Source organism: Mastomys coucha, unplaced genomic scaffold, assembly GCF_008632895.1.
Source record: "Mastomys coucha isolate ucsf_1 unplaced genomic scaffold, UCSF_Mcou_1 pScaffold6, whole genome shotgun sequence".
Lineage (NCBI taxonomy): Eukaryota > Metazoa > Chordata > Mammalia > Rodentia > Muridae > Mastomys > Mastomys coucha.
The window spans coordinates 87,050,627-87,067,783 of NW_022196912.1; the positions used below are offsets into that span (position 1 = coordinate 87,050,627).

Genomic DNA, 17,157 nt, shown 5'->3' on the forward strand with positions numbered 1-17,157 from the left:
GCATGTGTGTGTGGGTGTGTGTTTGTGTGCTAGTATGTATGTGTACGTGAGTGTATGTGATTGTGTGTGTGTCCATGCACATGCATGGGGGGCAGTGAGTATAGCACATGTGCCACCATGCATGCAGAACTTGGAGGACAACTTGTAGGGTACATATAGCTCTCAGGAATTGGACACAGGTGTCCATCAGGCTCTGTGGCTAAGGACCTTTACCCACGGAGCCATCCCTTTGGCCCAAAACGTTTTTAATAATTTAAATGTAATCTGTACTGTTACTGTACGGTTTAGGTATATGTGCAATCCAGCTTATAAAACAGAAAAGGGCTGGGCAGTGGTGGCACATGCCTTTAATGCCAGCACTTGGGAGGCAGAGGCAGGCGATTTCTGAGTTCGAGGCCAGCCTGGTCTACAGAGTGAGTTCCAGGACAGCCAGGACTATATAGAGAAACCCTGTCTCGAAAAAAACCAAAACCAAAACCAAAACCAAACAAAACAAAAAACAAAACAGAAAAGGTACAAAGTTAATTGACGGTTTTCAGGTGAATTCTGGCATCTAGCATTCTGATGACCTACACATTCCCCTTTCCAATCCTACTTGGGGCTCTTGGGCAGCTCCCATCTGCACCTGTCTCTGACAGTTCTGTGTGCTTTCAGCATCCAATAAGAGAGCTTTGTTTCTGCCCCTTCATTTCCAGGAGAAGAGGTCCATTAATTCTAACCATCTCTTGCTCAGGGATAAGCAGTACAGTATAGTGTAATGGGTGTGGAGAAGGGCAGGATCTGAAAGATTGTACTAACATGTTCTGTCCAACAGTGGGCAGCAGAGGGCTGCAGAACTTGAAGCAGTCCAGGACTTCTGGAGAAATGCAAGCAGTCCTAGAGACTCCATGGCTGTAAGGTGATGGAGTAATAATTCAAGGGCCAAGTGGTACTCGCTTCTGTGGGATGCTGGGAGATTCCAGACATCCAATGAACAGTCAATACGGGTTTGGTATTTTATAACTGCCGTTTGTTGTCTCTCTAATTTTACAACCAGGAGAAGTGAGAAAGGCGTGAACAGCAGGGGCACAATCCTACCTGGCTTCCAAGCCCACATTCTGCCCCAGGCCCAGGGAGCTGAGCAGGGCAGAGAGCTATGGCAAGCCAGCGATCTGCCTCCAGAGCTCAGCTCAGCTTCGGGCTCCTCAGAGGTCCTAACTCCTGACTCCTTAACCCAGTGGCCACTTAATTCACACGTCTTATGCCTCACTTGTGGCGTATGCAGGAATGAATATACATTTCAATGATTCCCGATCTTCTCCTACTGTATCAGCAGTGGGCAAGTTACAGCCTAATGGGTAGGTGATTGTGCAATATCAGACAGAGCTGCCTAACGCGGCTACAGAGACTTCAGTGCTGGCCGCATGAAAACCACTATCTGGCCTTCGTCAGAGGAGGAGCAGCCAGGCTCTGTACGGGGCTGGGAATCCCATCTGATCAGGGAGTGTCTCATTCCCTGTGGTAACCCAGGTATCTTAGAGCTTGATACAGTATAGGAGGTCAGTAAATGCTTGTTGATGGTAACATTTTATTGGCTCTAATGGAATAGCTCACTTTGTCTTTGTTTAGTTTAAGTGGTTTATTTTGGCTTTACTTTATGTGCATGAGTGTTTGCCTGCATATATGTATGTGCACCACATTTTTTTTTCAATAAATGTTTCTGATCAGTTGTAGTAGATCACACCCAGAGAGTCCGGGCAGGAAGATTTTGAGTTACCATCACACTAGACTCCACAGTCAGATCTCATCTCAAACACAAATTATCTAGTTTCTTTTTTAAAATCACAAACAAAATTTAGTTCTCTTGAAAATTTTCTCAAGTGAAAGGAGGAATTGATGAGCTGTTCTGACAAGCTCGACCCAAAATGAGAAGTGGTGTTTGGTGGGAGGCTCAGTACCACAGAGCACTGTCCTTTTCCTTCCTTTGATGACCGGTCCCCAAGGACCCCCTTATTTTGATGTCACTAGCTACTAGAAGACAGCCAGAAGTGTTACGTTACCGAACTCCTGAAGATCTCTGCAAAGGATGGGCGAAAACTCCTCTTCCATAAGATGACGCAGCCTTCCGATTTCCTCCACTAGCCAGGTGCTAATGATCTCTATCTTCTCATCTCTGAACTGCAGCTTCAACACCAGAGCCTTAATTTCTTGCAAAGTGTCTTCTCCCTTGTCCACCATTGTCTTAAAGGGACAGCATTTGGGGTGTTCAGATACAAATTGCAACGAAATGAGTAACATTCTGAGTGGATTGTTTCCAGAAGTGATGTTATTTATGAAAAGTTGTTATTAGTCATACAAAGTAACTTTTAGGACTACGAAGAGGCAGGAGTCAGAGCCAACTACCTGATTCCTCTCCTATCTACAGTGAGGATGGATGGAGGGAGGGATGAAATGGCTGGTAAAATAGTGAGGCTAGAGCTCACAGCACAGCCTGAAAATCAGATGTGTTGTATGTGAGCTTTCGAAAGCAAAGAGCAAAGAAAAGAGAGGGAAGAGGAAGAAGCAGGGAAGGGTGGAGGGAGGGACTGCCCGTCCCTGACACTGAGCGGTACTGTAAGGAGATAGTTTCTGAAAGGATTAAGATCTCATGGTAGTGTTTGGCACAACGGATGTGATGGGAACACCACCCTGTCATCCTTCTGCATTTTAACAATTCTGCCCATATGTACATTAATACATACCAGCTACATGCACATGCAAACACCACACACATACACACACTCACACACACTCACACTCACACACACACTTTTAAATGGTAGATGAATTCTTTTGGAGACATGATATCCAAACAATGCCGAAAGAACTCTCACCTTAATTATGATCTGAAATTCTGCCAGCAGATCTGAATACTGTGCTGAAATATGCAAATGTAATAGTTACTAAAACAATATTAGTATTTTAATAATTAAAAGTTTTAAATTATATTTTCTAAGAGTTTCTACTTCCACAATGACACACACACACACACACACACACACACACACACGCACGCACACATGAGAGAGAAAGAGAGGAGAGAGAGAGAGAGAGAGAGAGAGAGAGAGAGAGAGAGAGAGAGAGAGAAGAAATTCTACTTCATCTTGACCTTATGGCAAAACGTTATGGTAAAACCCTAAGTCAAACCTCAGAGAGAGAGAGAACTAAATTCCAGAATACGCAAAGACCGACTGTATCACAATGATATGAGCACTAGAAACATGAGACAATGAGTAAGAAACTTGAGTGGACACTTAGCAGATCACAAATTCCAAAGGTGGTTCCACACATCAGGCCCCTTGCATCCTGGTGCCAGCAGCATCCCCTCCTTGTTCTAGAACAGTCATGTGGGAGTAATACTCTTGACTTCCAAGGCTAGTCAATACCGTGAGCTTCCACTGTTCTCCTGGGATGCTTTCTTTGGAGCCCAGCAGTTATGCATGGAGACCATGAGGCTGTATTCTGGCCAACAGTTTCCCCGAGGCACATCTGAGAGCCACATCAACTCCAGACATAGGAACAGGTGGGCATCTGGAGGGTCCAAGCTCTCAGACACAGAATATTCCACAGAATAGGCAGGCTGTATCCAAGCTCCGATCACATCACCAACTCATGAGGCAAGAAAACTCTTTGCCCTAAGCTGCTAACTTTGTAATATTTGTTAGGGGATATCTATATCTATCTATATTCATATCTACATCTATCTCTATAAATAATTTTATGTATGTATTATGTATGTATGCATGTATTATGTATAAGCAAAAGTCACATGTATGTGCAGACACCCAAGGAAGCTAAGAGAAAGTATCAGATCCCAGGCAGCTTCAAACGTCCTGGCATGCATGCTGGAAACTGAATTCCAGTCCTCTGAAAGAGTGGAAAGCACTCTTACCTACTGAACCATCTATCCAGCCCTACTTTGAGATATTTATTACACCAAAATACTTCATTGGTTCAAGACGATTCAAAAAGGATGATTTTCAGACAGTTGAGAACCACATGAACTGATGGTCGTTGCAGGGAAAGGCAGAGGAAAACCCACAATACCATTCCACCCTACGCTTAGGCAAATGGCTGAATGTTAATGCTTTTACTGTCCTCAAGTTTTCAAGTGTTGGTGAGGATCTAGAGCAGCAGGATCTCTTCCACATCACTAGTTGGATGAGAAATCTGAACAGTGATGGCAAAGTAGCAGTTTCTGGAAAGGTACCCCGACACTAACCGTGCAGCCCAGCCTTCCCATTCTACCGTGCAGCCCAGCCTTCCCATTCTAAGTGTTGTCTAAGAAATCATTTTTAGAACTCTAGAAAAATGCTTCCAAACGAATGTCTCTAGTTGCTTCACCTGTGATCTATGAAGAGCAAGGCAAATGTCCTTAGGCTGCTGTTCAGATGATGTGTGTGGCCCATACTGCTGCACTGCGCCAGAGGGGAGGTGGTCTGTGGCTCAAGAAAGCACAGACATGAGGTGTGCACATGTGTGCGTGTGCATGTGTGCGAGTGTGTGTGCGCGTGTGTGTGCATGTGATGATGTTTTGAGACAGGTTTTGAGACTCTAGTCCAGGCTGACATGGAACTTACTTTGTAGTCCAGACTGTTTTGTTTTTTTTTTTAAACTCACACCAACCCCTCTGTTTCAGCCTTTGAAGAATTGTGATTTATAGGTGTGAGCACCCACACTTGGCTTCATGAAAGAGTCATAAAGAATCCACTTTGTGGGGTCAAAAAAAGCCAGGAAGAGAAGTTTACATATGGTGTCATTTCTTTTTGTTTAATTATTAGTGTTAGAAGTCATCTGGGTAGCGTCCAGAGACTGGAGGAGGGATGTATGATGAACTGGAAAGGGATGGGTGGCAGTAAATACCTGACAAAAGAACTTAAGGAAGTGGGCAACGTGGGCCTACAGCTTCAGCGGCTCATGGTTTGCTGTGATGCAGTGGAGTGAACAGCTGTCTGTGGTGATGGGATTGTGTGGTAAAGACCTCAATGTATCTTGGTAGCTCAGGAAGCAGAGACTCGGGATGGACTCAGGGATTGTTATAACCTTTATAGCCCTGTTCCCAAGGACCTACTTTCATCAACCGGGGTCTCACCTCCCAAAGGTTCTACAACCCTCCTAGTAAGACCACAAACTCAAAACAGGAGCCTGTGAAGGGCATTTCAGACTTAAACCATGGTTAGATGCCACAATGAAGATGTTCTACACTTTGCTGTGGCAGCAGTAGCTTCCAGAGTATGCATAATCCTCAGAATTCATTGACCTTAAAGAGATGCATTTTCTTATATGCAAATTGATAAAACTGATGTGAACAAGGAATTGTATGGGAAGAGTGATACATTACTTACTGTGCTGAGCTATCAGTTGCCAAGAGAGGTCACCAGAGTTCTGCACAGTTGTTTTTTGCTTTGATGCATATTCTTTGGTTTGTTTCTTCAGGTAGTCAAGATACTGGAAAGGAAAGGGATGTGACTGCTCAGCGCCTGCTCTCTGTGCAGAGTTAGAGAAATGTCTATGGAGTCATTCATCAATGTATAATGATGCTTCGAGAGGCCACTGACTGTTCTACTGTGACTACGTCCATTTAAGGGAGGAGACAAAGGGTCCTGCTTTCTTACTATGAATAAATAAATAAATAAATTAATAAGTCAAATAAATAAACACGGTGTTTTGAATATGACTCGACACAGTAAGAAGTTAAAAGACCTTCTGTCCGAAGGCTTCCTATCCACAAGTGTTCCTTGTGCAAAAATGTAGCAATAGAAATTCTCACCCTTTAAGTAAAGGTTAGATATTGTCTCTCTATGAGGAGAGGCTAATGGGACACTTGGACAGGTGGATAAAATTCCTCCCAAGTTTGTGTTAAAGGCTGGCAGCGTGATGTATTGTGTGGATGAGGATGAGTGTGAAGGCAGCCAAAGCTCCTCAGAGTACATGCATCCTTTCAAAAAATATCAGCTCTTACGCTGTTGGTTTAGCCTTTACACACAAAGCATATGAGGTTGGTGGGCTAACTCTTGACATTTAACAGACAGAAATAAATCACACAGAGAAGCGAAGGGGTTTTCCTTAATAACATTGGAAAAGTCAGTGGCCAGGCTACTTCTCCTATCAGGCTCCTACTGAAAGATTTTTGCCCCTTGTAGCTATTAGCAATTTTTGAGACAAACAAAACCAGAGTATTTTCTCTGAAAAGGTACATAGTGTATTATCTGACTTTTGAAATTATTATGAGCATTGAATGAAACTAATTCTCACAACTCTTGGGATGTTGATGCAGACCCTGACTTCGAGGTTTTTATGTTTGCAGGGAGGTCATTAAAAGTACATTTCCTTTAAACTCTGAGTTTACAAAGAAGAAACATTCACCCTGTGAGACGTTAAGGATGGTGTGTCCAATGAGTGATGGACTCTAACTCACGTCTTTCAGACAAGGGAATATTATACTCTTTAGCCATAGATTATGAAATATAGAAATTATATTTTAATAAAAACTGTTGGGTTCAACAGTTGTGATCATTAAAGTCAGTATGGATTTAATCATTGAAAACATTCTAAAAAATTAAAATGAGTAAATCTTAAGTATAAACAGGGAAGCCTTATTCTTTTGAGATATAGCCTCTAAAATTAATGTTCATAAATTGAGGTTGTACTGTTAGGTGTTAAATGAAGAAGCATTTGCTGTGAAATGTATGGTACAGACAACTTAATTTTTGTTGTTGTTGTTGTTGTTTTTTCGAGACAGGGTTTCTCTGTGTAGCCCTGGCTGTCCTGGAACTCATTCTGTAGACCAGGCTGGTCTCAAACTCAGAGATCCGCCTGCCTCTGCCTCCCAAGTGCTGAGATTAAAGGCGTGCACCACAGTCGCCTGACTGACAACTTTATTTTTTAACCAGACAAAGAAAGCTTGAACACACATTTTACAGATGAAGATATCTGAGTGCCCAGCAGCGTGTGACTAGGGATTTCTCCAATTGCTAAGGGATGAAGATCTGTGGACACCAGTGCACACAGCCACTAGAATGGCTGACCTGAAAGACACAGTTGGATGCTTGTGGTGACGCATTTTCTGAAAGTATCTCCCAATGCCAAGGAGACTCACCTTTTTGCAGCCCTTGCCACCGCATTAATAATATGCTGTGAGACCATTTAAAACTAGATTCTTAATCTGTTGTCCTACTGGGAACTCAGCCTGTTTAACCTGCTTCTAGGAGAACGATGCAAACAATTTTATTGTGCTGTGGACTTTCCACACAATCAGCTTTTTTACAACCCAGAGTAAACTCATAGCTTTAACTGTAAGGTATGTACTCTTTCATGCCCTTGACCCAGAATACTATTTGTGTGTATGTGTGTATTGTGGTAATTGTTTTCTGAAAATAGCTAACAGGTTAAAAATAGCCACAAACTAAACAGCTATCTCATAAATATCAGAAGCAACGTGTGGATATAGGTGGATGATATCTGTTTGTGGTTTTGACGGCTATTCTGGGCCAGTTGGGGTCAACATTAAGCAACCTCTTCTTTTATAAAATTCTTTTGAAGATTTCTGTAAAGAATTCTTCATCTCTTTCCCATACTGTGTTTTCTGTGCTGTTCAATGAATATAGAGTAAGCTCTTTGTTAGTGATGGGCCAGCCACAGACCACATGGGCCACAGGGACATATCAGACATACACAATAGGCTAGAGACAGGCTACAGATAGATGGAAGACACTGGATAAAAAGTAGAGAATCCAAATTTGGGCTTGCTCTTGGTCAAACTAATCTAACAGGAAGTCTGCATTTTCATTCCTTAATGTGACATCGACACAGGCGAGGTTGTGACTGTCAGTGTTCTCACACACTGCTTGTGCAAGGGGCATTCAACACACTGCCTTTGTGAGCCTGACACTCTGCACTGGTGCAGAAGATGCACACCTGTGAGGGACCAGGCTGACTCCATCTCAAAGATGGAAGCCATTTTGTTCTAAGGTCAGAATAAGTTCATTTCTATATTCTGCTAAATTCAAGTTGGTTGCTTTAGCCTGTTTCTGGAATTTGACATGTTTCCCACTTTAAGGAGTTTGACTCCCACCTTGAACATACCCTGATAAGATAAGATGTTCTGCCAAATAATTTTGAAATGTTTTCAGCTAGTTTCCTATGTGACCAAAATCCCTCTGGAAATCCCTTAACTCTTGAAAGCATTGCTTTAGGGAAATAGCCCTGTCTGAAATTCTCCAAAACCCCACTAATAGAACTGTCTAAATAAGTACTGTAGTCATATGGTAGAATACTACACAGAATGAAGGATTGTAACTAGCACTGCAAGAGGATGGACCTTGGAGCCAGGAAGTCGAGCAAAAGCATACACATAGACAGCATCATTCTTCACAGGCAGGGTCTGAATCTGGGCCAAGCAGATCCCTAGTGTTAGAAGTTGGTGGTCCTCTTGTAGGGGGAGTTGTGCAGGTGTCTGGAGGGATAGGAAAGAGTAGAACTGTCTAAAGCTCATTGCAAGAGTTATTCTCTTTTCTCACGTGTATATTGCTGGTCCCCATGATCCATCAGAACTGTTAGTAAACATGAAGCTCTCTTGGACTTACTTCTCTTAATTTTTGATTTTCCAAGATGAGGAGGGTCATCTTCTGGTCATTTACATAGATTTCATTTTCTAAGTTCTTTAGAATTTCAAAATGGTTTTGGTTTTTTTCACTTTCAAGGTCTCGTAAAAGCTTTACATCTTGCTTTATACTTTCCTGCCCAAACATAAAAGCCACAATTATCTCCTAGGGTTCAAAGAGCAGAGCAACAGTACTAGAGTGCCCAGCCCACAGCCAGAACCAGGCTCTGCATCCATTCTGGAGCCATCTGGCTGACCCAGCCCACAGCCAGAACCAGGCTCTGCATCCATTCTAGAGCCATCCGGCTGACCACGGCTTTATTCCCATAGAACGGCACGAAGCTTGCTTACTAAAAACTAATTTGTGGACTCTGGTAAGGTCATGCATGGGCCTTAAGTAAAACATCCCAGACACTAACAAAACTTCACAGAGTGGGATGTGCTTTGATCCTTAAACACCTCGCCCAAATGGGAAGAAGGTGAAGAGGTTCACTGAGATGAAATGTTCCTAGGAGGAGAAAAGATTTACTCTGTGGATATTTATGTAGTTATGCATTTAGCTGTTGTTTATTTGCTTTTGTGACAGGGTGTCAAGTGTTGCAGGCTGGTCTCAGGAATCACTATGTAGTGGAGGATGACTCTGGATCTCTGATGTTCCTGTCTGCATCTCCCAAACACTAGCATTACAGCCGTAGGCCACCAGGATGGTCTGTGCAGTGTTGAGGATGGAGCCTGGGCAGTGCATTCCAAGCAGACACCCCTCCAACTGATCCATCTCAATAATCCTGGTTCTGAATCATGTATTTAATAATTTTTCTTACTGACTTCTCTATGAAGGTCTTAATTATTGTACTGATACAAAGCAACCTCATGCTCTTTAGTCACTGTATAGTCCTCAGCAGGAGCATCTTATTAAGAAAAAGGAAGGTGCATTGTGTGCTTGAGTGTGCGCATGTATATGTGTGCATATGAGTGTACGTGTGTATATGTGTGTGCATGTATGTATATGTGTATGAGTGTGTGTGCATGTATGTATATGTGTGCATGAGTGTGTGTGCATGTGTATATGTGTGCATGAATGTATGTGTGTGTGCATGTGTATGCATACATATGTGTGCATGTGTGTATATGTGTGTGCATACATGTGTGCGTGTATGTATATGTGTATGTGAGTGTTTGTGTGTGTATGTGCATGTGTATATATGTGTGTATGAGTGTATGTTGTGTATACATGTGTGTAAATGTGTACATGAGTATATGTGTGTGTTCATGTGTGTATATGTGTGCATGAGTGTATGTGTGTGTTCTTGTGTGTATATGTGTGCATGAGTGTATGTGTGTTCATGTATATATATGTGTGCATAAATGTATGTGTGTGTATGTGTGTGTGCATGTGTTTATATGTGTGCATGAGTGTATATATGTGTGTGTGTGTGTGCATACACTCACTGGTGTGTGTATGTTTTACATTTCCTTGTAAGGTTTTTCATATTTCTTCATATCCACAGCATATCAAAAATAATGTTTGATATCTAGATACATTAAAGAATAGGTTAATTCCTTGTTTAAGTAACCAACTTCACATAAAAAGTTTGTAATGAAGCTGTAGATAATATATTTTGAAAGATAGCAAACATTTCTCTACTGGCTCCTATTTTGTTCTATCTCCCTTGATCTCTGCCTACTTGCCTTCAAGAAAGCGCAACCAAATCCCCATCCTGTAAATGGGAGTGTTTCGATCTCCTCATGCTCAGTATTTTTTTTTCTATGATTATCCCTGATTTGGTGATTTGGTTCCAGAGGCCTCACCTTCTTAATCTTGGTTATTAATCTGATGGAAGTGGGAGCCATAATACCCAGAAAATGCATAAAGCTCACACCGGAGTGTGTCTCAGAGAGCATTGCAGAGATGACTAAGTCATGAGGATGCTCAGTGAGCAAATGTAGTGCACTGTGGAGTCCAGCTTTGTACAGAGTATTCAGAAGCGGTGGGACTGTGGAAAGTGAGGCCCGGTTAAAGGAAATGGATTTCTGGGGATGTGCTACTGAATGGTGTGGCTAGGTCCTGGTCCCTTCTTCCCATATCTTTCTTTGCCTTCTGGGGGCCATGATGTAAAAGGCTTTCCTCGGCCATGTTCCTTCCTCTGTGCTGAAAGCTCAGAAACAGGAGAAGCCAGATAATCATGGACCTCTGAGATCAAACAAACCTTTGCTTCATTAAGTTGGGTTTCTCGGGTATATATCACAATAGTGAAAAATCTCTCTCCCTCCATGTATGTATTGATTACAATTTAAACACTAATATTGTTAGGATAACTTTGATAACAGTTGGTTTAGAGAAAACAGAGTAAGTGGAGCTATTTGTAGGCACCAATGTTTCAGTTTAAGGAAGAAGGAAGATCTGGGGGCCCTGGGTGGGAACACCCTTTTATTCCAGCACTCTGGAGGTTAGTGCAGGAGATTCATGAGTTTAAGTTGAGGACTGACTATACAGAAAAAGCTCTGAGAAAACCGAGGCCTGAGGACATAGTTTCAATGGTACAGCCCTTGCCTAGCATAGGCAATCCAATCCCGACACTATAAATTGTACAAAACCAAGACGAATGAGCCACGGTGGGTCTTTACCGTGTTGTCTGTATATCTGATGATGTCCTTTCTATAACGGAAAATGTAGGTGCTCAATAATCTCTCTTCTTGCTTCTTTGCTGTTTAAGGAGAGAGAGATGATTGTCCACAAAGTTAGTTTACAAAGCTTTAATCAATGTACAGCATGCATAGTTTTAACAGTCTCACTGTGATAAACTACTACCACAACAGAAGGCAGCTAGCTGTTTCCCCGTGCATCTATCTACCCTTTTGTCTGGCTCTTCAGAATCAACCATTTTATCTGTCAGTTTCTATGTTTTAGTTATGTGTGTGTGTGAGACAGAGGGAGGATGCATGCATGTGTGTACTCAAACGTATGGGAAGGTCAGAAGATGGCCTCCGTTATTTGAGGGATGCCTGGCTTATTTCACAGGTGCTGTGATCTGAACCCTGGTCCTCAGGACTGTGTACCAAATGCTCTTAGCCACTGAGCCATTTCCCCATCCCCCAACCTCCTTTTAAGAAGTGTCTCTTTAGTTGTGCCTACCACTTAGCTCAGTTTTCTTAAACTATATGCTAATAAGGCTGTGACTATTTCCATACATTTTCTATTCATTTCCTAGCACGACATAGGAAGATGTAACCTATTTACTCCTGTCTACAAATTCATCACCCCTATCTACATATAGGGTTTTTTTTTTTCTGTTTAACCTCCTCATAAAGTTGTGGGTTTTGCTTCAACAAGTTTTTACTCTTCAGACCATCACAACCATGTAAGGATTAGTTGCTAGTGAGTCCACTGGCAAAATAGTTTACACCAAGATTTACAACACAATTGTAAAATATGTTCTATTACTTCCCTGCCACTTTAGAAGGCGTTGTCAGCATTGGTCGCGAGTTTTGAATTGTTAATTTTCCTCACTGCAAGTCCAATGGTCTCCCTCTGGTGGCACGAAGCAGTGTGGGGAAGTAAATCTTTTTTAAAGTATTTTTTAATTTTTAATTTTGTTTCTGTGTATAGCTGTGTATGAGCTTGCGCCAACTGAGGACAGAAGAGGGCTCCGGTTCTCCTGGAGCTGGAATTACAGGCAGTTGTGAGTCACCTGATGTGGGTGTGGAGAATCAAAACTGGATCCTTTTCAAGGGGAGTCTGTGTTCTTAACTGCTGAAACAGCTTTCTAGCCATGAGTAAATCTCCTTTCTCTACTTTTCTTTTCTTTTCTTTCTTTTCTTTTTTCTTTTCTTTTCTTTCCCTTCCTTTTCCTTTCTTTTCCTTTCCTTTCTTTCCCTTCTCCTTTCCTCTCCCATTCTTTTTCTTCCTTCCTTTCTTTCTCTCTTCCTCTCTTCTTCTCCTTTCTTCCTTCCTTCCTTTCTTTCTTTCTCTTTCTTTCTTTCTTTCTTTCTTTCTTTCTTTCTTTCTTTCTTTCTTTTTCTTTCTTTCTCTCTTTCTTCCTGCTATTTATAAAAGCTTTACTTTACTTGGTCCAAGACTTGGGAGAGGCTCCAGGGCAGTTACAAAGCTGCCTAGTGGCTTGAGAGGTTCATTCAGGTGGAGGTCCCGAGGCTGACTGGCACAGAGCAGAGGGGGGAGCCCCTTGGAAAGCACAGGGGCCTCCTAGTCGTGCTTGAGAGTGAGGTGCTCAAAGAGATAATCTCCCAGAGATCCCTGGGGCACACCAGTTAGTGCTGGTTGTGGCCCTGCCAGCCTTCAGAGGTTGGTCAGGTGGTTGCCCATCTTCTTGATGAGCTTCACCTCCTTATCCAGGAAGTGGTTTTCTAAGAAGTCACAGAGATAAGGGTCTGTGCAGGCAAAACCCAGGGCATGTAGATCCAAGAGGGCCTGGTTCAGGTTCTTCTCCAGGGCCAAGAAAGCTTCCATGGCCTCCTGGGTTTTACCCCATTCATCTTGAGGTGGCTTCTGCACACCCTGAAATAGTGCATGGTCCCCGCGATCATTCTGCAACTTGAGGAGAAGTCGAAGAGGCGCCCTCAAGCTTCTCCTTGGCCAAATCCCGGAAGAAGTGGCCTATGCCCTCCAAAGCCATGTCATCGCGATCAAAATAGAAGCCCAGAGAGAGGCAGATGTAGGAGGCCCGCAGGTGCAAGCTGACCAGACAGTTCACGGCAGCTTCCACTTCGGTGGAATAATTCTGACGAATCTGAGAGGTCATGGCTGGTCCAGAGTATGGGGCTGACCGCGAAGAGATAGTGCTGGCTGGTCCTAGGAGCCTACCGCTGGGAGGCAATGATCCTGGAGGCTGGGACTGGAGAGACTTGTAAAGCGGCTGGAAGCTAATAAAGTGGGAGTCCCCGGGTCTGTTCCATCTAAACACTGTTGAAGCAAGACACAGATCCACCGGGACCTCCAAGGCGCTGCTTGCTGCTCCCAAGTAAATCTTCTCAAAAGACAATTTCAGGTGAAGAATTCCTGTCACTGCCATGTCTTATTTCTAGCCATACTTGATAAAGATAAAAGTCCTTTACTACTGTTTTCATTACTCGGTATCTTTCTGATGACTTTTTATGGAAATCATGTTTTTGTTTTTTGGGTTTTGTTGTTGTTGTTTGCTTGTTTGCTTGTTTGTTTTGTTTTTTTGTTTTTGTTATAAAACTGGCATGACAGCAGGCAGCACTCCTCTAGCCCAAGAGGGGAAAGGGAGCCTGGCACAGCACCATCTTCTGCCCTCAGCCGTATTGGGTACTCCAGTTTGGAATACCCTGGCCCATTTCTTTGCCAGCATCAAGGCAAAGTAGTTACTCAGCTACAACTCAGAGGAAGCTTGTCCTGGAGGCCTAACTGCTGTATTAGTTAACTCTTCTATTGCTGTGTTTCTCAGCTCAGAGTTATAGCCATGCCTTGCAATCTACGTTCTGTGGAGAGAGCTTGAAGGCCTCTATGGTGTCCTTTCTTGTGGGTTCTTCTGTTCACCCTCCCCTTTCTTTTATCTCCTCTAGCCAGGCATTCTTTCCCAAAACCTACTGATAAGTGAACTGTTAGCCGGTGAGAGATAACACTATTCCTCGCTGGTGCCTCGCTTCTGGCTTCTGGCGGAGCTATAACTTTACAAGCACATTGGTGTCAAGTTTCAGGAGGCAGCTAAGACGCAGACACATGCGTTTCACCTATTATTGTATTTTACCCACTCCCCTGCCCTGTGTTAGGCCTTCCCTTGGGTAGTCCATCTTGGATGGTGGGCTGTCCGGGAGGCACTGAGCACTTCACTCTTCCCCTCCCTCTTCTTTGCTTCTGTCTCCTGATCCCCCACAACGCCTGCCTCTTTCCTTTGTAAGAGATTCAGAAGGTAGGAACTGTTGCTTATTTAATTCTGACAGTGTTGCCTTCACCTTCCTCTTTGCACTGAGAAGAGAGGCGGAAAGATCTGAGAGAATGGAGTATCCATGAACCAGGTAAGAGCATCAAGTGCGAATCTACCTGAGTTAACCGGATGAAAATCTGACAAGAAATGGAAAGGCAACTCAGAAACAGCAGGTAGACTCACTGCCCAGGCTCTTGCTATTATATGTATATAGTCTTGAAATTTTACCTTCTTGGAAATAATCACTTCATTTTTAAATATGTCTCTGGTTTGCAGTTTATCTTACTGATACAGGCTGTATTAATCCGTATCTTTATGGTTATCTCACTCACTCTCCTGTTCTTTTATTGTTCCCATTCTGGTCCTTTCTTTTACTCCGGGTCCTGGTCTTCTGAGTCTCACAGTCCTTTTAAAGACATGGCATCTTTAAGTGGTCTCTGCTCAAAGACTTGTGCAGAGCCCCTGGACAATGGCCCTCCACTTCCTGAATGGAGGCAAAAGCCAAACATTCTGGACCTTAGGCGCAGAGCTAGGTGACCACAAATAATTTTTTAATTTGAATACACACAGAGATATATGTGCACCCGGGCTGTGTAACGGAATGAAAAAAAAAGATACATACTTACAGACATGGTTCACATCTTCTGAAAACTTTTATCTGATGAGCCTTCTTTATCTATGCCTTAGGGATAGGTTAGTGGGTTGGGAGAGAGGCCTATGTACTTTGAGTGGAAGAAAGGAGGTGAGAGGAGGGAAAGGGGGGAAGGGAAGAGAAGGAAGGGGACGAGGGAGAGGGAAATGTCTGAAGAATCACCTGAAATGTCACTGTGAAGGGACTTGATTTTCCTGTTCATTTCATTGAAATTCTCTTCTGCTGTCTGAAGCTGTGGGAGGGTGTCACCGAGCTCTTCCTCTTTTACTTTGTTAATCTGTGCTTCCTTTATGATTAGATTCTTCAAAGAAAGTAAAGCCGATTGAGGGAAATGATTTGGACTGCTCACACAGCTTAGAGTAAAGGGGACATTCTCCAGAGAGGGTTCAGGGGAGGGGAGGGGAGGCTCCGTCTTCTATTGGGGCAGATAAGAGAGTTACCTGGGCACATATTCTGTGTTCACTAAGTAAGTGCTACCTCATTCACTCACCTTGGGAATCTGTCACTCAGTCTACAAAGAGGTTGTCACTTCTAAATCTCTGCTGCTGGGTTTCCATTCCTACTATTTATGGAGCCAAAACATGCTTGAGAAAACATGCCTTTGGCTCATTATATTCCATGAAAAAGGGTTGTGAAACAGAATATGCATCTTCCAAGAAACGTGGACAATGAAGAGACAACCAAATATAACATGGAAAACAGACAAAGGTACTTGGAAGAAAGCATGAAGATGTGTTTACTTAGCTGTGCTGGTTGGTGATTGTCAACTTCATATAAGCTGAGGTCATTTGGGAAGAGAGAATCTCAACTGAAAACATGTCCTGACCTGATTGGCCAATGGCTACACCTGTGGACATTTTCTTTCTGATTGGTTGATGGGTGGGAGGTGTCATCCCCAGGCAGGTGATAATGCTTAATATAAGAGAGCAGGCTGAGCAAGCCACGAGGAATAAGCCAGTGCAGCGTTTCTCTACAGCCTTTGCATCATTTCCTGAATTCAGGTTCTTGCATAGAGTTCCTGCCTTGGCCTCCCTCAATAGACTATATATGACCTGGAATATGTAGGCTAAACAAACCCTTTCCTGGACAGGCTGTTTATGGTCAGTGTTTTATCAAACCAATAGAAACCTAATTAAAGAGTGGCTCAGGTTCTTTCGGTCTGTCTGGGCGGATGCCCTGAGAAGACCTTGGGCACAAGCTCCTCGGCCAATCCCACAACACCCAGAGGAAGCTCCACTCCCAGGCACTCTAACACTCCCAGGATCAGAGGTGAGGAGGATACAACATCTGTCCCAACACCAGGAGTAACTGGGACCAGCCGGACAAGGCACACAGGAACTCTGCCAGCCCAGTGGCTTGGGTTGCTTCCGGTCTGTCTGGGCCAGCAGGTGCCCTGAGCAGACCTTGGGTGCAAACTCTGCAGCCAGTCCCAAAACACCCAGAGGAAGCTCCACTCCCAGGTGCTCTAACAAGCCCAGGGTCACAGGATCCCAGAATCACACACAGAGACAGCTTGACTCTGAGGAGTTCTGACACAACCAGGATCACAGGAAGGACAGGCTCCAGTCAGATTTAGCAAGGGCAGGTAGCACTACAGATAACCAGATGATGTGGGGCAAGCTTAAGAATATAAGCAACACAAACCAAGGTTACCCAATACTCCCACCATAGCAAGTCCTGGACACACCATCACACTGGAAAAGCAAGATTCAGATATAAAATCACTTCTCATGATGATGATACAGGACTTTAAGAAAGACATAAATAGCACTCTGAAAGAAACACAGGAGAACACAGGTAAACAGCTAGAAGCCCTTCAAGAGGAAACACAAAAATCCCTTAAAGAACTACAGGAAAACACTATCAAACAGGTGAATGAAATGAGCAAAACCATCCAGAATCTAAAAGTGGAAGTAGAAACAATAAAGAAATCAGAAAGAGAGACAACCCTGGAGATACAAGACCTAGGAAAGAAATCAGGA

General features: G+C 43.3%; 1 protein-coding gene and 1 pseudogene across 1 annotated transcript in view; both read right to left on the minus strand.

Annotated features, from left to right (window-relative positions):
• The window catches only part of Ccdc175 (coiled-coil domain containing 175), an 87,462-nt gene that overhangs the window by 3,093 nt on the left and 67,212 nt on the right, over positions 1-17,157 (minus strand). Inside the window, exons 15-20 of the mRNA XM_031355857.1 lie at positions 15,338-15,476; positions 11,246-11,325; positions 8,604-8,756; positions 5,364-5,466; positions 2,853-2,896; positions 2,040-2,220 (exon numbers count right to left, since the gene is read on the minus strand). Of these exons, the coding sequence (XP_031211717.1) occupies positions 2,040-2,220; positions 2,853-2,896; positions 5,364-5,466; positions 8,604-8,756; positions 11,246-11,325; positions 15,338-15,476 (700 nt within the window). The remainder of the gene's footprint in view (positions 1-2,039; positions 2,221-2,852; positions 2,897-5,363; positions 5,467-8,603; positions 8,757-11,245; positions 11,326-15,337; positions 15,477-17,157) is intronic.
• On the minus strand, positions 12,656-13,377 carry LOC116079804 (annotated as a pseudogene).